Below are 26,044 nucleotides of genomic sequence, written 5' to 3' on the forward strand. Positions count from 1 at the left end.
ACACCTTTTATCAAAAGCAAAATTTCATTTTTATCTTTTTTTCTTGTTGTTTATAATCTTATTAAGTTGATAAAACAACGCATGAAAGAAACTCTTAAGTCTAACCATTACATTTATTCAATTACATCTAATAAAACCAACTTGAAATCTTTAACTAGTTAATTTGTTCTACGGACTCTCGATAACTTGACAAGTATCATTTAATTAAGAGTTGCCAATGTTGAAAAGTGAGGCAAGACACAACAAAAACCGACTTGCTCCTTTCCTCCTATATGTATTTATCTACTTTTCCACAAAAAATCCACCATTAAGACGTTCTCACCTCCTTGCATCTATCACATCTAGCTCATTGCACAAATCTAAAGGCAAAGGTATCAAATCCTCCAAATGTAAGGACAAACCTCAATTCAATGCCAAGATTGACTAGGGGGTCTTCATTTGAAAAGTCATATATATAGATTCCATCACTATAAATTAACGATGGGCCATATGTAAGAACAATGGACCACACCCATTACAATGACTTCACATGTATATAATGGACCATATGTAAACAGAGAGTCATTGGAATTATTGAAGGTTCATGATGCTACAAATTTGTTGTTGATTAATTAGAATTTGCCATAACACCTTTTATCAAAAGCAAAATTCCCTTTTTTTTCTTTTTTTCTTGTTGTTTATAATCTTATTAAGTTGACAAAACAACGCACGAAAGAAACTCTTAAGTCTAACCATTACATTTATTCAATTACATCTAATAAAACCAACTTGAAATCTTTAACTAGTTAATTTGTTCTATGGACTCTTGATAACTTGACAAGTATCATTTAATTAAGAGTTGCTAATGTTGAAAAGTGAAGCAAGACACAACAAAAACCGACTTGCTCCTTTCCTCCTATATGTATTTATCTACTTTTCCACAAAAAATCCACCATTAAGAAGTTCTCACCTCCTTCCATCTATCACATCTATCTCATTGCACAAATCTAAAGGCAGAGGTATCAAATCCTCCAAATGTAAGGACAAACCTCAATTCAATGCCAAGATTGACTAGGGGGTCTTCATTTGAAAAGTCATATATATAGATTCCATCACTATAAATTAACAATGGGCCATATGTAAGAACAATGGACCACACCCATTACAATGACTTCACATGTATATAATGGACCATATGTAAACAAAGAGTCATTGGAATTATTGAAGGTTCATGATGCTACAAATTTGTTGTTGGTTAATTAGAATTTGCCATAACACCTTTTATCAAAAGCAAAATTCCCTTTTTTTCTATTTTTCTTGTTGTTTATAATCTTATTAAGTTGACAAAACAACGCACGAAAGAAACTCTTAAGTCTAACCATTACATTTATTCAATTACATCTAATAAAACCAACTTGAAATCTTTAACTAGTTAATTTCTTCTACGGACTCTCGATAACTTGACAAGTATCATTTAATTAAGAGTTGCCAATGTTGAAAAGTGAAGCAAGACACAACAAAAACCGACTTGCTCCTTTCCTCCTATATGTATTTATCTACTTTTCCACAAAAAATCCACCATTAAGAAGTTCTCACCTCCTTCCATCTATCACATCTAGCTCATTGCACAAATCTAAAGGCAAATGAATCAAATCCTCCAAATGTAAGGACAAACCTCAATTCAATGCCAAGATTGACGAGGGGGTCTTCATTTGAAAAGTCATATATATAGATTCCATCACTATAAATTAACAATGGGCCATATGTAAGAACAATGGACCACACCCATTACAATGACTTCACATGTATATAATGGACCATATGTAAACAAAGAGTCATTAGAATTATTGAAGGTTCATGATGCTACAAATTTGTTGTTGTTTAATTAGAATTTGATGTAACACCTTTTATCAAAAGCAAAATTTCATTTTTATCTTTTTTTCTTGTTGTTTATAATCTTATTAAGTTGATAAAACAACGCATGAAAGAAACTCTTAAGTCTAACCATTACATTTATTCAATTACATCTAATAAAACCAACTTGAAATCTTTAACTAGTTAATTTGTTCTACGGACTCTCGATAACTTGACAAGTATCATTTAATTAAGAGTTGCCAATGTTGAAAAGTGAGGCAAGACACAACAAAAACCGACTTGCTCCTTTCCTCTTATATGTATTTATCTACTTTTCCACAAAAAATCCACCATTAAGAAGTTCTCACCTCCTTGCATCTATCACATCTAGCTCATTGCACAAATCTAAAGGCAAAGGTATCAAATCCTCCAAATGTAAGGACAAACCTCAATTCAATGCCAAGATTGACTAGGGGGTCTTCATTTGAAAAGTCATATATATAGATTCCATCACTATAAATTAACGATGGGCCATATGTAAGAACAATGGACCACACCCATTACAATGACTTCACATGTATATAATGGACCATATGTAAACAAAGAGTCATTGGAATTATTGATGGTTCATGATGCTACAAATTTGTTGTTGATTAATTAGAATTTGCTATAACACCTTTTATCAAAAGCAAAATTCACTTTTTTTTCTTTTTTTCTTGTTGTTTATAATCTTATTAAGTTGACAAAACAACGCACGAAAGAAACTCTTAAGTCTAACCATTACATTTATTCAATTACATCTAATAAAACCAACTTGAAATCTTTAACTAGTTAATTTGTTCTATGGACTCTTGATAACTTGACAAGTATCATTTAATTAAGAGTTGCTAATGATGAAAAGTGAAGCAAGACACAACAAAAACCGACTTGCTCCTTTCCTCCTATATGTATTTATCTACTTTTCCAAAAAAAAATCCACCATTAAGAAGTTCTCACCTCCTTCCATCTATCACATCTAGCTCATTGCACAAATCTAAAGGCAAAGGTATCAAATCCTCCAAATGTAAGGACAAACCTCAATTCAATGCCAAGATTTACGAGGAGGTCTTCATTTGAAAAGTCATATATATAGATTCCATCACTATAAATTAACGATGGGCCATATGTAAGAACAATGGACCACACATTACAATGACTTCACATGTATATAATGGACTACATGTAAACAAAAAGTCATTGGAATTATTGAAGGTTCATGATGCTACAAATTTGTTGTTGGTTAATTAGAATTTGCTATAACACCTTTCATCAAAAGCAAAATTCCCTTTTCTTTTTTGCTTATAATCTTATTAAGTTGATAAAACAACGCGTGAAAGAAACTCTTAAGTCTGGTCATTGCATTTAATCATTTACATCTAATAAAACCAATTGGAAATCCTTAACTAGTTAATTTGTTCTATGAACTCTCGATAACTTAACAAGTATCATTTAATAAAGATATTCATTCTATCGTTTATATTCTTGAAAAGAATAAGATTCTTATTTTATTTAATTTCTATTTGTTTAGGTAAAGATATTGCACAAAATATCTTATATTGGTATTTTCTTGTAAAAAAAAAAGTTATCTTGAAAAATAAAGAAAAATTACCAAGTTGAGATGAATATATAAAGTTTATTTTTCATATGTAAAAATATAAAGCTTCCAATTTGAATTGTAGCTATGTTAATCTTGCTTTTAATTTATATCCCTAGTCTCTTCTGGTCTCCTAGAGTATAATTTATATATTTTATTTTAAATTTATTGTGATCTTTATCTATCCACATGAAGAAGTTTTGGTAAATGAAAACATAATAAAAAAAAATGTCATAATATTTTTTCTAAGGAATAGAGAAATAATAAACAACACCATATTACTATGAAGATATGAAGATGTTGCCTTGACTTTTGGATAATTCAGTGGATTTTGCTCCTCTCCTATTGACAGATGGGATATTCTAGATGGTACAACTCATTAGTATGGCTTCTAAATCTCTGTAAGTAGATTTACAAAATATATCATTGAGCTCTTTTTGCCTTGGATAATACACCTCCAGTATCTCTCAATAATTCATTCTTAGTGTAAAATTTTTAGAAGTACATAAAAATTCAGAATTTTCAAATGGTATGTTGCAAGGATCATACTCCAATAATTCATATGTAGTCCAATGTTAATTTCCGTTGACTGAATTTTAAAATAAGAACCCATTGAGTTAATTTCCTTAGCACTAAATGGAAGTTTGGACTTCATTCCTCTTTCCTTAGAAATGTGCAATGAGCTTGATGTGATAGAGGAAAGGTGTGGACCTCTCAACTGTGGATTTTTGTGGAAAAGTGTATTATGTACAAGAGAAAGAGGCCAAGTCAATTTTTTGTTCTACATTGCTTGGTAGATTCCAATGTTCATTGATCTTTCAAACATCTTGAAATGTCCATTAATAATGGCACCTGACCTGTCTAAATACATAAATTGTCCCACTATGCTTCATTTTTCAAAATTGGTTACCTTTATAGTAAGTAAATGAAGAAAAAAAAAACCTGACCTATCCATGTCCTCTTATACGTCACCTATTTTTCTTCCATAATGCTTCATTTTTCAACATTGGCCACATTTTATAGTCAATCAAGTAAAACATTAAAAAAAAAAAAAAAAAACCCCAGTTTGTTCTCCCTCTTATATATAGCTTTTCCACAAAAATCCACCATATGAAGTTCACACCTTCATTCCTCTATCACATCTAGACTATAACACATTTCTAAAGACAGAAGAATCGTGTCTTCCATATATAAGGACAAACCTCCATTTTGTCTTACTTACTTGACCCTGAGGGTCCTCACTTCACTATAAATTATAACCTAAAAAAAAAAATACACTCCTAGCACAAGGGAAAGGGTCCCCCCCCCCCCACACACACACGCACGCGCGCGTGCACACACACACACACACACACACACACACACACACACACACACACACATATATATATATATATATATATATATATATATATATATATATATATTAATTCTAATAGATTCAAATTCCTAAACAACAAACAATCAAATATTAATAAAATAAACATTGATTTCTTTTGGACTCTTACATTACTTTCACTTTAATTGATTTTGTAAAGACATCTATAATTTAATTTTCAAAAGAACAAACCTCAAACTATCTTTCATCAATTCATGAATATAGTGAAATATGATGTCAATATATTTACTTCTTCCATTAAAAACTGGATATTTTGGTCAATATAATTGCTAATTTGTGATCCATCTTTGTAGAAACTTCTTGAGTATGTTTTAAATCATAAAGCGTACAATGCAACCATACTACTTAATTAGCATCACTAGTAACTATAATACATTTCATTTTTGCTATTGACAAAACAATCATCTATTGTTTCCTTGATGACCAAGACAAATCAAGATTAAATCCATAACCCGATGTACTTTTTCATTTATTTGTACACATACCCAATCACTATTTATGTATCCAGTAAACACAATTTTGTTAGTATGTGCAAAAAGAACATATATCATTACTTTACAAACCTTTAATGTATCATAAGATCGGTTTTACTAATTGAATATAAATGAATGCCATTAAATATTTAAGTTGTTTGTTCAAACACTATTAATTGTTAAATTAATTGTTGATATTTTAATTTTAAGAAGTAGTAATTTAACATATTTCCAAATATTTTATCAAAATATGATAATGTATTACCATAAAAAGATTTATAATGATTAATTATGTAATTAGTTAAGAAATTGGTGGTTGGATAATAATTGAAGGTTTTAATTACTTGGTTATTAAGAAAATTTTAGAAAAAAAAATTAAATTAACACTTATTTCTATGTGATATATTTTCAAATTTATGGATTTGTGATTAAAATATTTTTTGTAATTGAGATTTTTGGATTTCTAATTTAAGAAAGAGTATCAAATCTTAACTTTTTATTTTTCAAAAGTAATTGAAATCATTGGTTCTAGTGAATATTTAAATGAGTATGATTGTTTTGGAGATATAATTAAGAAAAGTAATAGAGATACTAAATAATTCAAACATTTATCCACAATTTAACTATTAATATTTATTTATTTATTATTAGTTTGAATTAGAGTAGAATATAAAGTTTGAATTAGAGTAAAAGTCTATTAGTTTCAATTAGAGTAGAAAATAAAGTTTGAATTATAATAGTACTCAAGTGTATTTGTATATGAATATTCCCCATCATCAATGAAAATATAAGACCATGATTTCCAAAATTCTCTTTAATTAATTAATTATGATATCGGAGTAGTATCCTCTTAGGTCTATCTCTCTCTACCTCCCATGTTCATAAGCCAATCAGTCTCATATGGTCAAGCTTTAATGGTTGCAATAAACACTATCAATCCGATGAACCCACAACCCAATTCTAGGAACCCTTGTAATGGATCTTGGCATCCTTCACCTCCAACAAACTCCTCATTCCTCGTATTTTTTAACATCGGGCTACAATCATCTACCTTACGTAGTGATCGACCACCTACTAAGCCTTATCATGGCTACTATCAAGCTTATAGTGTACAAGGTCATATTGGCAAGTCCCACCTATTGGACAATGTCGAACAACTCCAACTTCGGCCACACAACCGTCACCACAATGGCATCCTCGTACCAACTTTGCTTCTACAAACAACTCCAATACTCCAAATTAGCTTCTTGATAGTGGAACATCACACCATGCCACCTTTGACTTGAGTTATCTTTCCATTCATACTCCTTATGACGGCTCTGATGATATTGTGATCGATGATGGCATAGGTCGTCCCATCACCTATACTAGTTCTACATTTCTTTCTACACTCTTTCATATCTTTTATTTAAATAATGTCTTTTGTGTTCTTATCATGAAAAAGAATCTTATTTCTATCTCCAAATTCTATAAATCTAATAATGCATCAATTACATTCTCACCTTCTACTTTTCATGTGAAGGATCTACGCACAAGGGCAATCCTTTTGTAGGATTGAACTAAAAATGGTGTGTATGAGTAGTCAGATTCCTCTGTCAAGTCTTCTCCTTCAATTGTTTTCTTAAGTGTCAAGACCACTTCATCTAAATGGCATCATAAATTAGGACATCTATCGTCTTCTATTCTTGGGCACATTGTTTCTAGCTTTAATTTAGACTTGTCAAGTCATTTATCTTTATCCTTTAATTGCAATGCTTATCAATGCAATAAAAGTCACAAATTATCATTCTTTACTTCTTTAATTATTTCTTTTTAACCTGTTGAAATATTATTTTCTAATGTGTAAACCTTTTTGTTCATTCATTTGATGATTTCAAATACTATATTATCTTTGTCAATTACTTTACAAAATACATTTGGTTTTACCTTCTCAAGTGAAAATCTCATATCAAAAAATCATCACACTCTACTCCAACAATGGTGGGGAATATCAAATGCTTGCCACATTCTTGGCAACTAATGGTATTTTTCATCTCATCACTCCTTCACATACACCAGAACATATTGGCTATTCTAGACATCGTCATCATCATTGTCATATTGTTGAAATGGGTTTGTCTCTTCTCTCTCATGCTTTTATACCTCTTTCATATTGTCCATATGCATTTGTCATTTTTGCCTATCTCATTAGTCACATGTTAACTCCCACTCTTCACCTTTCTCTCCATATGCAAAACTCTTTGGATCTCGATCAAACTATTCCAAGCTTTGTGCTTTTGGTTGTTTGTGTTATCCTTGGCTTCGTCCATAGTCTCCACACTAACTAACACCTCACTCCATACCATGTGTCTTCCTCGAATATTCTCTCACCCAAAGTGTTTACTTTTGCCTAAATCCTTCTACCTTCAAAATTTACTCCTTTTGTCATGTAAAATTTGTTGAAAACATCTTTCATTTCAATTCTCTTTAGAGTCATCTTAGTCATCCACAATTAGAAACCTTATCTGATTGGATCCCTTCTATGTTTAGTGTCTTAATTTTGTCTTCCTCGATGCCCGACATGTTGTCTCCACCATTGACCCATGCAGTTCCAATATTTGACTCCCATCCGTGTGCAAATCTAATGCCTATTAAGTCATCTACATCCTCATCTCCACATCATTCACCCTCGCATCCTTATTCACTTTGAGTTATTATAACCTACTCCAAAAACAACATTCACAAACTCATTCAAAAACTCAACATATCCACTCAAATTTCCTCCTTAATTTAATGATCTTAAACCTACCACGCCCACCCAAGCCCTTAAAGATCCCACATGGCGTTAAGCTATGTCAAAAGAGTATGATGATCTTGTTTAAAATGGTACATGGGAACTTGTTTCCCCAAAACCAAAGCACAATCTTCTTAGGTGTAAGTGGATTTTTCGCATTAAGCATTTACTTGATAGTTCTGTTGACAAGTACAAAGCCCATTGTAGACCCTCCATTTTGTTATCTTAGCACATGTTCGATTAGGTATTTGTTTGGTACTTTACAGCAATTCCTTGGTGGCCCATTACTACTCGTGTAGTCTATCTTTTCTAAGCCACCTTGGGGACTTTGGTTGAGGGATTTATCTAACCCCGTTATGACTCTTGGTAGCCTTAATTTAGACTTAGGCTCACTTAGGCACCCTAGGCTCACTTAGGCACTTTAGGCCCACTTAGGCACACTTGGCCCATTAGGCACCACTTTAGGCCCATTTAGGCACCTTAGGCCTGCTTAGGCACCCTAGGCCCATTTAGGTGCACTTGGCCCATTAGGAACCACCTTAGGCCCACTTAGGCACCCTAGGCCCATTTAGGCACACTTGGCCCATTAGTAGCCACTTTAGGCCTACTTAGGCACCCTAAGCCCATTTAGATACACTTGGCCCATTAGGCACCCCTTAGGCCCATTTAGATACACACGGCCCATTAGGCACCACTTTAGGCTCACTTAGGCACCTTAGGTACACTTGGCCTATTAGGCACCACCTTAGGCCCACTTAGGAACTTGGCCCATTAGGCACCACTTTAGGCCCATTTAGATACACTTGGCCCATTAAGCACCACCCTAAGTCCACTTAGGCACCTTAGGCTCATTTAGGCACCATAGGCCCATTTAGGCACACTTGGCCCATTAGACACCACTTTAGGCCCACTTAGGCACCCTAGGCCCATTTAGATACACTTGGCCCATTAGGCACCACCCTAAGCCCACTTAGGCACCCTAGGCCCATTTAGATACACATGGCCCATTAGGCACCACCCTAAGCCCACTTAGGCACCCTAGGCCCATTTAGATACACTTGGTCCATTAGGCACCACCTTAGGCCCACTTAGGTACACTTGGCCCATTTGGCACCACCCTAGGCCCATTTAGGTGCACTTGGCCCATTTTGGCTCGCCTTGGCCCACTTAGGTTTACTTAGTCTTGCCTAGGTCACCTCTCAAGTAGGGTTGCATGGCTTGTATAAATAGCACGTGCTTTATTTATATATTTATTTTTTTATTTTTTATCTTATTTATTAATTTTTTTATTATTTTATTTTATTTTTATTTTTTAATCTTTTTATTATTATTGCATGCATTTAATAATTATATTTATTTTGTTTACTTTTTTATTTATTTGCTTATTTAATAGAAAATTGCTTGAATTGCTTTGACTTTAAATATACATGTGGTTGTATTATTAAATCATAGAATTGCGTAATTTAGTCTTTCTTTTTTTATTTTTTCTTTTCTTTTCTTTTCTTTTCTTTTTAATCTTCTTTTATTTTATTTATCAATCTCACGATTTTCATTAGTTTTTTTTTTTTTTACTTTTTTAAGTTTATTTTATTTTGTTTTGCATGAGGAAACGATTACATATTGGGAATGGGGAATCAAGGTCAGATTTTTTTAAGGAAAAAGAAGGTCAATGGGCTATATATTTTTTGGAATGAAAAATCAGGATGGGAAGAAGAGTGTCTTTTAAAGGCATCTATGGATTTGGGAGAGTTGGAGGAAATCTGCAAGAAATGTCCACACGCAACCACCATTGGAAAGTGATGCGGGGAACTTAAAAATGGACAACACGTATTCACCATGAGGGTAAAGGGTGATTTAGCAGCACGTGAAAGAGGAATCTCCAGTGATCTGGTGAATGAATGAAGCCAGTTTTTTTGGAAAAATACAAGGGGCAGTTGGGAGAACATCACGCGCATGGATGAAGGAAATAGTGAGCATTACATGAAAAGAAGACTTACCATTCTAGAAGGAAAAGAGGAGCAAGACGATTCTGAGCAGGTTGGTGGAGGATATTTTTTTAGCAAGAGCTTGAAGATAGATTTACCCACATCTTAGGGAAAAAGTCGGTTGCACCGTTCTGGAGGAAGACCGAGAGATCCTCTATGTTGGACGTTTTTTGCTATTAGAATAAGCACGTTATTCATCTAAAACAAAAGAGGCACCATTAGAAAGAGAAAGAAAGTTGAGGCATCCGCACCGAGGGAAAAGAGGAACAGTTTGGAGCACGGAAGCAACCACACGATTCTGGGAGTGAGAGAGCACCATTGGAAAGTTTCTGGAGTAACCACACGATTCCGGGAGTGAGAGAGCACCATTGGAAAATTTTCGGAGCAGCCACACTATTCCAAGAGTGAGAGAGCACCATTGGAGAATTTTCAGAGCAGCCGCACGATTCCGGGAGTGAGAGAGCACCATTGGAAAATTTTCGGAACAGCCACACGATTCCGGCAAGTAAAGAGGTACAGCTACACCGTAGAGAAAAGAAAAAAGGATACATCCACGCACCATCAATTGTGGCTTCCGAACACACTCCAAGTCGGATCATCAATTTTTGACAACTCACAAGTTAGTAATCTTGTTATTTTTATTTATTTATTTTTGTTTGTTGAACTTTAAAGATCAAGTGAGTGTAGGAGATTATGGCAAGCTATGATGGAGTTAATGGCTTTTCTTGAACTAAATATATATACATATATAATCAAATGAATTTAAAACAATATGGTCGACAGTGAGAGACGTCAATGGGTGATGCTTTTCTGCAATTCAAAAAAACTGAATGAGTGGAATAAATGCATGATCAGCGTGTAACAAGGTAATGACTTTAATTGATTTTTTTATTTATTTATGTATGAACCAAATGAATGTGTCTAACATAGATGGATGTTAATGGATATATTTTTTAACTCTAAGAACTAATGGTATGAATTTTAAAAGGTGTAAAATGTGGCAGATTGCAGGATGTTTGTGGGATGTTGATTTGTGAAAAAAAAAAAATTGAATCCATGAAGGTATGTTGGTGACGTGTTGGCTTTGAAAGAAACAATAATAAGAAATTGAAAAGTTGATTTGAAAATTCCATTTGAGAATGTAGCTAGTTACAGAATATGTTAGTGGCATGAGATTGTTAAAAAAAAAATTCCTATGAATGCGTGTAGGATATGTGAGTGGCATGTTTTTTTTTTGTTTTATTAAAAAATATCTAATGGATTTATATGAGATATATTAATGCTTGTTTAAATAAAATATAAATCAAGTTAGGATTTTTAGTTGTTAGTTTTTGAATATTTTTTATCTTAGTTATCATTATTATTATTATTATTATTGCTAATCTCATATTAATTTTTGTGAGAATTTGTCTTGGATAATTCGGAATGATAGTTTAAAAGTTAGATTTTTTATTCGTTTTGGATAATTTTGTGATGTTAATGAAAAGTTAGAATATTTTGTAAGTTTTTAGTTTTCAATAATTTGGATATTAATGAAAAGTTATATTGTGCTTAATTTTTAGTCTTGGATAATTCTTGATGATAATGGAAAAGTTCGAATTGTTAAGTGTTTGGATAATTTTTTATGATAGCTTTGTTCAAATAAAAAAAAATCATAATATTTAAATTATTTTAAACATTTTTTTTCTTTTCTTGGATTGAAATATAAAATAATTGTTTATCTTATTTATAAAATTGATTATGTTTAAAAATAATAATAATAATAATAATTTCTTTGCTTTCTAAATAAAAAGTTATGGAAATCATCCTTTTGTAAATAAAATAAAGTCTAAAAAAAATTATTCAAGAAAAATTTAAATAAAATTATAAAAGATATTTTCATATTTATAAAATACTTTTAAAAATGTGGAATATTTTTTTTATGAGGTTTTATTATTATTATTATTATTATTATTATAAATAAAATTTGTTGTCATTATAATTATTTTGGGCATTTTCTTTCCTAGGAAATTCTTTCCTTTGTAAATGAAATAGAATCATGGTTTTTTTTTTAATAAAATTAAAGCATTTTTTATTTAAATTAATCAAAACCTTCTTTTATAAATAAAACACTTTAAAACTATTGAATTAGAAATCAACTATTTTTTTTATATACTCATGAAAATATTTCTTTTACAAAAGTAATAACATTTATTTTCTTGTAAATAATTTTTTTTTTAAAAGTATTTTCTTTAAATGAAGTTAAAACATTTTTTTTAAAATCAAAACTTTCTTTTGTAAATAAAATACATTAAAACTATCAAATTGGAAATCAACTGTTTTTTTTTATAAATCAACACTTATGAAATCTTTCGGTCCCCTTAGTGCATACTTAAGAATTCTTTTCTATATTGATCCATGATGTTTTTTTATTCCCTGAATCCTTAGTAGTTAATTTTAAAAACCCATGTTAATTTATATTAGATTTTAAGCCATAAGTTACTGCTTTTTGATGATCTATGTCGTTATATGTGGTTCTTTAGATTATTAGATGTTGTTTGGTGATCCCGATGACGTTTATTATTTCTTTGAAACTAAGTTGATAATTGTGATAATCCCATATTATTAGTTTCATTTTAAAACTCATTTCTAAGTGCTTGATTGATTTATCTTAAGTTTAGATGCATTTAAAATTCCAACAATTAGTTCTTGATTATCTATGCCAGTTTAAGATTTTCTTGAAGTCTTTATTTTTTTATTATTCTTGGTGATCATTTAAAAGATAGAATTTTTTTTAGACACTTGTTTTCCATAGTTCTTAGTAATAGAATGAAAGTTAGATTTTTTTTTTTAAAAAAAGGTTAGCATGTAATTTTTGGTGGTAAATTGAAAGTTCCATTTGTTAAAATGTTAGTTTACTTGATCTAAACATCTCTGGTTGGTTGCTATAATAATTTTATCTTTAATTTGATTTTCGGAGGCCATTGAAAAATAGTGAAGATTGGCCTTCATTCCCACCACTTCAATTTTCTCGGTTGTCAAAAACTCTACTTTGTGATTTTGTTCTCTTTTGTCTTTGCTTGATATTTTATTCCTTATGTCTTGTTGTTTTCAAATTAATTTATTTTATTTTAAAATAAAACACTTTTCTTAAAATATCCCTTTAAAAATCTATTTTAAAAAAAATCATCTAGAGTCCTTAGAATCAAAATCTCGTCTTCTTAAATAACATGCAACCTTATTTTGGTCAATTCGCATCTTTCTCGGTTTTCAATGAAAATTTTGGTTTTAAATAAAACACAAATCAAAGCTTGTGGTCCCAAATAAATGGGATGATTTTAGGCTAGATTTGTGTATACCAATTGGGGAATTGGTGAAACCCCTATATAAGAAACTTTTCAAAACTCCTCCTTGCTACCAGTTTTCACTCAGTCACTAACCCTTTGGATTTAAAATTCGTTTTAGCAACTTTGGAATGTTTTTAAAAATTTTCCAAAAAATTTTTGACTTTCCTCACTTTTTGAACTTGAATTTAAAGTTTTGTTTGAGTTATAAAGTCATTCTAGAATAGAAGATATAAACAAGTCTTTAGGGGGCTCCGTTTTCACCCAATTCTGGACACCCAAGACCCTTTTGCAAAAATAAAATACCATAAGACTTTTTAAATTTGGTTAAATATTTTTCCTCAAATCTAGGCTTCTTGAAATTGATATTAAACACATAAAATATTGAAAGATGTGCCTTTTTTAGAGAGATATGATTTTTCAAATGTGTACCTACTGTGCATGATGGAATATAGATATCTTATTAGTTGAAGCGTTTTAAAAATATTTTTGAGTACTACACGACCCTGAATTTTTATTTATTTATTTTTTTTTATATATAGACACCTTGAACAATGAATGTGATTTTTTTACAATTTTATGTGATGTCTTATTTAAAAAAAAAAAATTGTTTATGCATGCCATTATTTTTTTTTACCTAATCTAGACCTTTTGGAACTTTTGGGCGTTTTTGCTGCAATTTGACATTTGAATGAGCATTTGGATTTTGGTATCTTGTTCTAGATGTGTAGGAGTTGTTTCTAGCAATTTTTTGTGATTAAATTCCTCTCCAAGACATTTTTTTTTAGAAGTTATTTTTGTGATGCTCCCTTTACTATATGCATGCTGATGACTCAGTACTTGCTTGAATTATTATTATTTTTTGAGTCATTTGATTCATCTTAGCTCGATTTTGGCTTTGGCACTATATATTAGACATAATAAAGGTGTTATATAATTTATACTTGTTCTAACCATTCTAACATTTTTTAGGAATCTTATAAATTATGCATGCTATCCAGGTGCACTCTTTATCACTCACTTTTTGGAATTCTATTAACATGTATACTATTGAAGACTATACTTATGTTTGATGTAATCCTTTGATGCTTAGATGTATGATTGATTCACTATGATTAAATACATGTTGTGTGCTATATTTCTATACTAACTTTGATGTTTTATGATTGTGCTTGAGAAGCAGTTCGGGTACACGTACTAACTCTCTTTTATTGTGATTTGACCTTGTTTGACATGCTATTTTTTAAAATCACCTTAGCCTACCTACGTATCTATGATCAAACAATTAATTGTCACATTTCCCTTAACTTAGTCAGTAGAGACCTTCATAGGGCTTAGAAGGGTGCTACCTTTTAAAGGTACCTTCCCAATAGGTAACCTAATCCTTGGACCTAGACTCGGGTTTTTCAAAGACAGGCTTTTCCAAAAAACTATGGAGTCACTTTTTAGGGTTTTCTTTCTTGTTTTATTTTCCCTTTTAAAAAATAAAATAAAATAAGTGGTGACTCCGACTTTTTCAAAAACAAATTTTTCACCAAATATAAAAGTGAGTCTCGCCAATCAAGTGGGGACGCATGTGAAAAATGTGGGTCCATACCCATCTTGTCACCAAAAGATTTCAGCAATGACCAGGCATTATTATCATGATATTTTCAGTCCTATTGTCAAACCCACCATTATACATCTTGTTCTTAGTATTACAATCAACCATACTTGGTTTCTCTACTAACTTGATGTTAATAATGCTTTTCTTTAAGGCCACTTGTTTGAAGATGTTTTCATGGCTTAACCATTGGGATTCATTGACTGTGATCATCCTAATTATGTGTGCAAAATTTACAAAGCTATATGTGGTCTCAAGCAAGCACTACGTGCTTAGTATCATGAGTTCCATTAGTTTCTTCTCACCTCTAGCTTCACTAACTCTCATACTTACACTTGACTATTTGTCCTCAACACTAGTGGTGTCATGGTTTATCTCCTTGTTTAAGTTGATAATGTTATCATAACAAGTGACAATGATGGTGTCATGTAAAAGTTCATCCTAATCTTGCCCAATAATTCTCCCTTAAGGATCTTGAGTCCCTCTCTTATTTTCTTGGCATTAAAGTCACACACCATCGTCATGGATTATTTCTTTCTCAACATCAATATATCGGCGATCTCTTAGCTCACACTCACATGTCAAATGTTAAACCAAGCACCACACCACTTACTACATCTCCAACTCTTGAACTCTATATTGGTACCATCCTCTCTAATCCAATAGAGTATCAGACTATTATTGGCAATATTCAGTATCTTTCTCTCACTTGACCTGAAATCGCTTTTACAATGAGTAAACCCTCACAATTTATGCATCACCCTACTAGTGCTTATTAAACTACTGTCAAACACCTTCTTCGGTACTTTTGTGGCACATATGATCATGGTTTAGTTCTTTATCGCAACTCCCCTTCTCTTTTCATTCCTTTTCTGATATTGATTGGGTCGATAATAAAGATAATTTTACTTCTATAAGCGCTTACATAGTTTATATTGGTCATAATCCTATCTCATGGAGTTCTAAGAAGTAAAGAATTGTTGCACACTCTTCTATTAAAGCGGAATATTGTTCTATTGCATATACATCTACAAAATTACGTTGGGTATGTTCACTTCTTATTCAACTTAGTGCTTATGTTCCACAAGTATTTGTGATCTATTGCAATAATGTTGGTGCTACTCATCTCAACTCCAATACAATCTTTCATTCCTACATGAAACATATTGAATTGGATTATCACTTTATTCATGAACAAGTTCAAAGTAGTGTTTTCCATGTGGCTCATGTTTACTCTAAAGATCAATTAGTTGATGTGCTCACCAAGCCTCTTCCACATGCATGATTTCTCACTCTTCAAGCCAAGATTGAACTCTCCTCCTAGAGCCCCATCTTGTGGAGGCATAATAGAGAAACTAAATAATTTAAATATTAGTTTATCCTTAATTTAACTATTAATATTTATTTATTTATTATTAGTTTGAATTAGAGTAAAATATAAAGTTTGAATTAGAGTAGAAGTGTACTATTAGTTTGAATTAGAGTAGAAGATAGAATTTGAATTATAATAAAACTGAAATGTATTTATATATAAATGTTCCACATTATCAATGAGAATGTAAGGCAATAATTTCCAAAATTCTCTTTAATTAATTAAAAAAATCATTAGAATTGATAATATTTTATCTTGACTTTACTTTACGACAAGAGTTTAAACATTGTTATTTTCCATTTTCAATGAAGGATCCAATCAATATAATTTATGGAATTTTATTTTGTTAAGAATCCGATAGATTATGAGGCAAAAATAATGAGGTATGCAATAGAAGAATTACGGTTTCAATTTTGAAATTTTGTGGATTTATTTTAGATTAATTTCTTATTCAAATTAAATGATTTTTATATTGTCTTGTTTTATTCTTATTTTTATTGTATGAGAATTTTATAAATTTAGTTTATATTAATATAAAATCAAATTCAAGTTAAGTCTCATTAAAAATAAATTTACAACTATATATGAGTTAAAGATAAATAATTTTTTTAATTATGAAACAATTTTTTTATTCTAGTGAAACAAAAATTACTATTTTAGTATTTATTTTTAATACAAATCAAATATGTACTTTTTTTTTCCCATTTGGCCATGATTTTAAAAAAAATTGTTTTTTAAGTTAAAGAATAGAGAACAGTTTTTTAATGTTTTATAAAAATAAGGTATTTGTCAAGTTGTTTATAAAAAATACTTTAAAAATAAAAATAAAACCAACCTGTTTTGATAAGTTGTTTTTAAAAATAAATTTTCTATTTGATTTATAAAAATATTATAAATTTAGTTTATATAACATTAATTAAATGTAATTGAAGTCTTATTGAAAATGAAAATAATTTTGTATTACAGATAAATTCAAAGAAATATTTTTTAGTAAAACATGAATAGTAATATTATAATAAAATCATCAATTATATTTTAATAAAAAAAATATACTATTTTATTATATGTTAGAAACATAAGAATATTAACATATTTTTGCACAAAAAAAATTGTGTAAAAATAAATAATAATAATAATTGTCAATAGTATTTTATTTAAAATGATTAATGAATAAAGTTTAATTTTTTAACATGTAAATGAGTCAAGTTTTATTACATGCATACATTTGGTACTCAATTTCTACAATTAATTAGATCAATTTTTTTATTACAAATTATTCTTAAAAGTTAAAGGATTTGTTCAAAAATTTAAATTATTAATTATGTTTTACTTAATTTATAATTTATTTACCTAGTAAATTTATTTTTTAAATAGTTGTATGTATAGAAGAAATATTAAAGTCATAACTCATTATATATCAGTTTTACTCTAATATTTTTTTATTTTTTTGTTATGACTAAATGATCTATTTTTGAGTTCCAAATTATTTTAAAAAAAAATTAAATTCACTAATAAATTCAATAAAAAGTATTACTTGATTTGAAGTTTATTTTTCTAGTGGAAAAAATTATAAAAATATAGTTATGTGTAGAAAAGAAATAATAGTCATTATAAACCAATTTTTATCCATGAAATTATGGTATTAATAAGAATATTGTTTGAGTTTTAAAGTATTGTTAATAAATCCAACCTATTAAATTTTATTTAATTTGAAATTTATTTACCTAGTGAAAAAAAATCATAACATAATGATTCTATATAGAAAAGAAACATTAGAGTTGTTCTAAATTAATTTTTATTCATAATAGAAGAGAAATATTAGAGTTGTTATAATTAATTTTTATTCATAACTTTATGATATTAATTGGGTCACTTAAATTATTTTTAAAATTTTTCTAAATTTATTAATGAATTTAACACATTAAGTGTTGTTTAATTTGGAAATCATTTATCTAATGAAAAAAATAAAAAATAATAATTCTATGTAAAAGAGAAATAATAGTCATTTTAAACTAAATTTTTATTCATAATTTTTCTTGTATTAATTGGATCAGTATTTAAGTTTTAAGTTATTATATATAGTTACTATTTATTTCACTTTATTTTTAAAAATAAAAAATAAAATAATAATAAAAATGTTATTATTGTAAAATTATAAAGTGAAAGGAGAAGAAAACAATAAAGAGAAATTAGAATGTAGGAAGAGAATAGAATGCATAGAAAAACTCTATTAAATTTCATTAGGGGTCTCTCCCTTTTATAGGGAGTTACAAACGATATTTATGAATGATCATCCACAAGTTACCATAGTGGTACAGAATCTCATATTTTATAACACTCCCCCTTGGATGATCATAAGAATATGCCTCATTAAAACCTTACTAGGAAAAACCCTACGGGAAAAAACCCTAATGAAGGAAAAAGAGTACAATATTCTTTTGGATTACTATAACTGTCTCGTTAAAAACCTTTCCAGTAAAACCCAATAGGACAAAACCTAGACGAAAGAAAAAAGAGTGCAGTATATTCATATTATCATTCTCCCCCTCATGTAAACATGATTATGATTTCTTCAACATTTCAAATGGTAGATCTCTCAATCTTCGTATTCCAAAGTCATACCTTAACTTTTTCAATGTGGTCGAAGGTAACGCCTTTGTGAATAGATCTGCTAGATTATTGCATGATCAAATCTGTTGAACATCGATCTCACATTTCTTTCGGAGCTCATGAGTATAGAAGAATTTAGGGAGATATGCTTAGTTCTATCACCTTTTATGAATCCTCCTTTAACTTGTGCAATACAAGCAACATTATCTTCATGTAACACGGTTGCATTGTCTCTGATGGAAGGTAGTCCACATGTTTCTTATATATGTTGGATCATTGACCTTAGCCATACACATTCACGGCTTGCTTCGTGAATTGAAAGAATTTCTGAATGATTTGAAAATATGACTACCATTGTTTGCTTGACTGATCTTTAATATATTGTCGTTCCACCATAAGTAAAGACATATCCCGTTTGAGATCGAGCTTTATGAGGATCTGAAAGATATCCTGCATCTGCATATCCAAGCAATTGTTACTTTGATTCCCTTGAGTAAAATAAACCCATATCAGTAGTTCCGCGAAGATAACGCAATATATGTTTGATACCATTCCAATGTCTTCGAGTTGGAGCGGAACTATATCTTGCTAATAAATTGACAGAAAAAGCAATGTTTGGACGTATACAATTGGCAAGATATATAAGTGCACCAATAGCACTAAGATATGGTACTTCATGACCAAGTAATTCTTCATCATTTTTCATAATGACAAAATGGGTCATTTTTCACATTAAGTGATTGAACAACCATTGAAGAACTTAAATGATGCGCTTTATCCATATAAAAACGCATCAAAACTTTCTTAATATATGTTGATTGATGTACTAAAACTTCATTTGGAAAATACTCGATCTGCAGGCCGAGACAAAATTTTGTTTTTCCAAGATCTTTCATCTCAAATTCCTTCTTAAAGTAATTTGTTGTTCTTGTGAGCTCTTTAGGAGTTCCAACAAGATTTAATTCATCAACATATACTGCAATAATTGCAAATTCGGTTTCTGATTTCTTAATGAAGATGCATGGGTATATAGGGTTATTCATATACCTTTCTTTTAGCAAGTATTCGCTAAGGCGATTGTACCACATGCGTCCAGATTGCTTGTATCCATACAAGGATCGTTGTAACTTGATTAAGTACATGCTACGAGGCTTTGTACTATTTGCTTCAGGCAATTTAAATCCTTTAGGGATTTTCATGTATATATCATTATCCATGGATCCATATAAATATGTTGTAATAACATTCATGAGACACATATCTAGTCCTTCTGGGACTGCCAAACTAATTAAGAAATTATATGTGATTGCGCCCATGACGAGAGAGAATGTTTCCTCATAGTCAATACCAGATTTCTGCAAGAAACCTTGTGCTACTAATCGCACTTTATATCTTATGATCTCATTATTCTCATTGTGTTTTGGTACAAATACCCATTTGTACTCAACAGGCTTTACATCTTTAGGTGTTTAGACTATAGGTCCAAAAACTTCTCATTTTGTTAATGATTTTAACTTTGCCCATATAACTTCTTTCCATTTTGGCCAATCATTTATATGTCGGCATTATTCCATATTTCATGTTTCAGGATCTTCATTATTCCTTATGGAGGCCACTTGGGAAGTGAAAATAATATTATTTTGATCCCATTTTTCTCTCGTGTATACATAACTTATTGAGATCTCACAATTTTCAGGTACCTATGCCTCTTTAAGGGCTTTTTGTTTAATATGTGCCTCTTCAGGGGCTTCTTGCTCAATATGTGCCTCTTCAGGGGCTTCTTGTTCAATATGTACCTCTTCAGGGCCTTCTGCATTATTTGTGCCTCTTCTACGGCTATAGATTTATCAACTTTAAACTGATCAGTCATTTTGATGGCCTCTTTTAAAGTGCTAAGTTTTTCTTGGGTTCTCCTCTTCTAGGGAGTTACATCCTTTGAGCTGACAGGTCTACCACGCTTCAAGCATATCTTAGAATCATTTGTTAACTGTCCTATAGGGACATCAATCCGTGCTGGAGTATTTGTAGTCAGGATATATGACTTTGTCACTTTCCTTGTATGAATGCATCTTGTAGTTGATTTGCAAGATTTTGTAAATGAATGATTCTTTGAACTTCTAGTTCACATTGATTTGTATGAGGATCAAGATGAGTCAAAGTCAATCCATTCCAAATAATTTTACGTCGTTCTTCTAGAACTGGCTCCTCCCCCTAACGGTGAGAAAATTGTCTCATTAAAATGATAATCTACACAACATGTCATTCTACCTTTTAAGTGTATAGGTAGACTAGTCACTAATTAAAAACTTCTGGTTTTGTAATGTACATCCATATGACCTTTTACCTCGGGGGACCAAGTTGGTCTTAAAAGATTCTTCTGGATCTATCATCATATAAAGTGTCATTCACATGGAATCAAATACTACTAGTGACATAGTATAAGCTCTTCTGGAGCATTTAATTTGGTTTCTATCACCTAATATAGTATTGACATTGTTTGTCATCAATGTTGTGCAATTAATGAGACAAGAGTTTCATCAAAGTGACAAGTTATAAAACATTGTCATAAAGACTTTGTCTTTATAGAATTGAATAAATATTATCATAGAGAAAGAATTAAAATCAATGGAAAAATATTAGTCATCAATGATGACTTAACTTAATAACTTGCGTAAAAGCAATTAGAGCATATATAACACAATAAAACAAATATGAAAAGATAATTTAAAGTTATATATTTCTTAAATAATCTCACACATTTGATTTTGTAAGTGTGGAGCAATTTATACATGAAATAACAAGGAAGTATTTCAATAACCAAACTAATTGTAGTGATAGATCAATAATTTTATTCAAAATATTATTATGATCTAAATCAATGTACAAAAATTAATTCATAAGTCAAAATTTCAAGAGAACATATCATGATTTAAAGCATCTTATTGTCTCAAAACTTTAATTGAAATATTATAAATCCATCTGAACATATATGTAAAGATATAACATAATATATTGAGAACAATAGTTGAACCTATTGTAATTTCAAAATTATTTTGGATAATGAAATTATTACATTAATAAAAATACCATATGTGGCAACATGAAATAATATATGTAAAATTTTCTACTAATGACAGTATAACTTCTAATAATAGAAATTTATAAAAACCATCAAACACTTACCTATTTGTATAACTTGATATACAAAAATATTAATCCTTTGATAATATGTAAATATTATCTATATGCTTGTTATCATAGCTTCAGGCTATAATATATTTAATTATAACTTTTGGTTATATAAATTTCATAAAGTTGTACAAAATTGTTAGTTAACAATTTGGTTCTCTATAGCTTCTAGCTATAAGAAGTACATATTAACAACTTTGGCATAACCTTTGATTAGCACAAAAAATATTAATTTTCTTACTTTCATAACTTCAGGTTATGAATAATAATATTTATATAACTTTTGGTTATATAACAAAATTAAAAAAAAAATTATGTATCTTCTAGGTACATAGTTGTTCATTTCAACTTCCTTTTCTTTTATTGATGTTTGGTAAAGGTCGACCAAATGTTTGGGCGTACGACAGGTACGCGAACAATGCCCCTTCATACCACATCTATAACACTTATTCTCATGGTTCTTAGGAAGTTTGTCTTGTAAACACTTCCCATTTTCTTGTTTTACCTCAATATTATTCCACTTCTAGTGGTGCAATAAGGCTTTCATTTTCTGAGAATTTGGTAAATTATTTATATAAGAACCATGGTATTGGGGATTTCTTCCACGACCACGACCACGACCATGTCCTCGTCATCGTCCATGAGTTTGGGACAATATTGCATTCACTTCAGGGAATGATTCAGATCTAATTAGACGAGATTGGTGATTTCTCATCAAAAACTTATTTTTTGTTAAACCTTCATGGAGATGATAACGAAGGAAAATTAGTGTTTTGTGCGATCCTGCAGGGATGCTTGATTTCCTTCTTTGATCATAGCTCCAAGATTCATTGACAATTTTGTTTTGAATAACTTTTAGTTATACAAGAGAATTATAAATTGTATGCATAGCTTCTAGCTATGAAATTATTGTTAATAAAAATTGTTTTCCATAATTTATGTTGTGAAAAATAAGTGAGTACAAAATAAAAATTAAAAGTCAATATTTTTCATAACTTTGAATTATGATCATTTTGTCGAAACAATAAAATATTCAAATTTATATATAGCTTCAGGCTATGAACTATTTATGTATAACTTTTGGTTACACAATATAATTAAAAGAAATCAAAGAAATTAAAAGTTAATATCTTTCATAGCTTCAGGCTATGATTATTTTATCAGAACAAGAAAATATTTAAATTTGTTCATAGCTTCAGGTTATGAACTATTTTTTATATAAATTTGTATATAGCTTCAGGCTATGAACTATTCATTGAGTAGATTTGTGCATAACTTCAGGTTATGAACATTTATTTATTTCATAGCTTTTGGCTATAATATTGTTTGGTATAACTTCTAGTTATACCGTATAATTAAAAATAAATAATTGGGGATCATATACATAACATCTAGTCATGTATTTGTAATTCTGTAATTTTTCCCCATAACTTCTGGTTATATGAATTGCACATATATTTTTTCATAACTTCTGGTTATGAATTTATCTCATAATTTATAATTCATCCCATAACTTCTGGCTATAAGGATTGTACATATTTTTCATAACTTTTGATTACAGGGATTGCACATATTTTTCATAACTTCTAGTTATGAATTTACCTTATAATTTATAATTTATCCCATAACTTCTGGTTATAGGGATTGTACATATTTTCATAACTTCTGGTTATGAATTTACTCTATAATTTATAATTTATCCCATAACTTCTGGTTATAGGGATTGTACTTATTTATGCATTCGAATAAAATAAGTAAAAATAGAGAGTCAAAGGTAATAAAGTAGAAAATCATGATATAAGTTTATCACATACCTTTTTGTAAGAAAGAAGATAAAAGAGTCTTTCTATTTCTCTGAAAAGGAGGACACCTTTCTATTTCTCTGAATAGAGAAAAATATTTCTATTTCTTTTGTAGAGACTAGTCGTGCTGATAACGTGTTGTAAAATTATAAAGTGAAAGGAGAAGAAAACAAGAAAGAGAAATTAGAATGTAGGAAAAAAATAGAATGCATAAAAAAACTCTATTAAATTTCATTAGGGGTCTCTCCCTTTTATAAGGAGTTACAAAAGATATTTATGGATGATCATCCACAAGTTACCATAGTGGTACAGAATCTCATATTTTATAATAGTTATGGATTTTTAAAAATTATTTTCTATTTTTAAATCACACATCAAATGCCCTCTTATTTTCTTATAAATTACCATAAATTTGAAATTTTGGGGCTTACCATGGTAACTAGAAGAAGCCAACCAAAATTAAATTTGCAACCCCTCCTAAAATATTAATCCAACAGTACTCAAAAATCATTTTTGGTCAGCTCTCCCTCTTTTATGAGCTTGAAGCCTTCCACAACATCATTTCTCTCAAACTAGCCGTCGGGGAAGACCGTGATAACTCTCTATCTTCCCTCTCCCGCCCAACCCCTCCTCCCACCTTCTTTCAAAACCCTAAGCCCTCCCCGCCAAAATATTATCCCCAACCCGCACTCTCACAAAAACCCCAACTTCGAGCCCCTCAAGAACCGTCGGATCCGCCAACTCGACGTGGGCCACCTCAACCATGCACTCTCCTCCCTTGATCTCATGACCCTGCAAAACGTCCCACCAGACCTCACCACCTACTCCATCCTCCTCAAGTCCTGCATCCGATTCCGCAACTTCCAACTCCGGAAGCTAATTCGGTCTGGACTTGAGCTCGACTCGGTTGTGTTGAACACTCTGATCAGCTTGTACTCCAAATGTGGCGACACCGCAACCGCTAGGTTGATTTTTGAGGGAATGAAAAATAAGAGAGATTTGGTTTCATGGAGTGAGATGGTCTCATGTTTTGCGAATAACAGTATGGAGTCGCAAGCAATTTGGACATTTTTTTATTTTCTCGAATTGGGTTTTTACCCAAATGAGTATTGCTTTGTGGCCGTGATTCGGGCTTGTTCAATGAGTTGGGGAGATAATTTATGGGTTTGTGGTGAAAACCGGGTATTTTGAGGCTGATGTGTGTGTTGGGTGTGAATTGATTGATATGTTCGTGAAGGGTAGTGGTGACTTGGGCTCAGGTTATAAGGTGTTCGAGAAACTGCCAGAGAGAAATTTGGGTACTTGGACTTTGATGATAACTAGATTTGCGCAATTGGGTTGTGCCAGAGATGCAATTGAATTGTTTTTGGATATGGAATTGAGTGGTCTTGCACTGGATCGGTTTACATATAGTAGTGTCCTTTCTGCTAGTACAGAGTCAGGATTGTTAGCACTAGGGAAGCAATTGCATTCCCAAGTTATACGTTTGGGATTGGCTTCAGATGTTTGTGTTGGTTGTAGCTTGGTGGACATGTATGCAAAGTGTACAGCAGATGGGTCCGTGGATGATTTGAGGAAGGTATTTGATCGGATGCCTGAGCATAATGTTATGTCTTGGACCGCAATTATCACAGCATATGTGCAAATTGGAGAGTGTGATAAGGAAACTATTGAACTTTTCTGCAAGATGATATCTGGCCGTGTACAGCCTATTCATTTCTCATTTTTCAAGTGTTCTCAAGGCATGTGGAAACCTTTCTGATCCTTATAAACATGCTTTAAGGGAAATGGAGAAATTTATTAGATAATCAAGGTGAATACAGAAGACTACCCTCGGTCCAAGGGTGCCAAGGAACTGCCTCTGGCTAAAACATTACCTTGGTACATATATGGATCTTACAGAAGCACTAACCCTTGCATCTAAACCAATCAACCACAAAGTATTACAGGACAGAGAATGAGATAGCTATTGCGAGGCACTACCTTCCCTCCAAGCTGATCGTCATTGTCGCATTTCGTGAAGAATTGGTACCCCGACTGGATTGTTCA

The 26,044-nt window shown here is 30.8% G+C and overlaps 1 protein-coding gene across 1 annotated transcript; it reads left to right on the top strand.

Moving 5' to 3' along the window:
• The first annotated feature begins 24,781 nt into the window (after positions 1 to 24,781).
• LOC117910024 (pentatricopeptide repeat-containing protein At3g49170, chloroplastic-like) lies at positions 24,782 to 25,757 on the top strand. The gene is made up of 2 exons (XM_034824077.1): positions 24,782 to 25,037; positions 25,141 to 25,757. Exons 1-2 carry the CDS (start codon positions 24,782 to 24,784, stop codon positions 25,755 to 25,757), a joined length of 873 nt encoding a protein of 290 aa, XP_034679968.1.
• The last annotated feature ends 287 nt before the right edge of the window (positions 25,758 to 26,044 follow it).

Source organism: Vitis riparia, unplaced genomic scaffold (genome assembly GCF_004353265.1).
Source record: "Vitis riparia cultivar Riparia Gloire de Montpellier isolate 1030 unplaced genomic scaffold, EGFV_Vit.rip_1.0 scaffold541_pilon_pilon, whole genome shotgun sequence".
NCBI classification, from domain to species: Eukaryota; Viridiplantae; Streptophyta; class Magnoliopsida; order Vitales; family Vitaceae; genus Vitis; species Vitis riparia.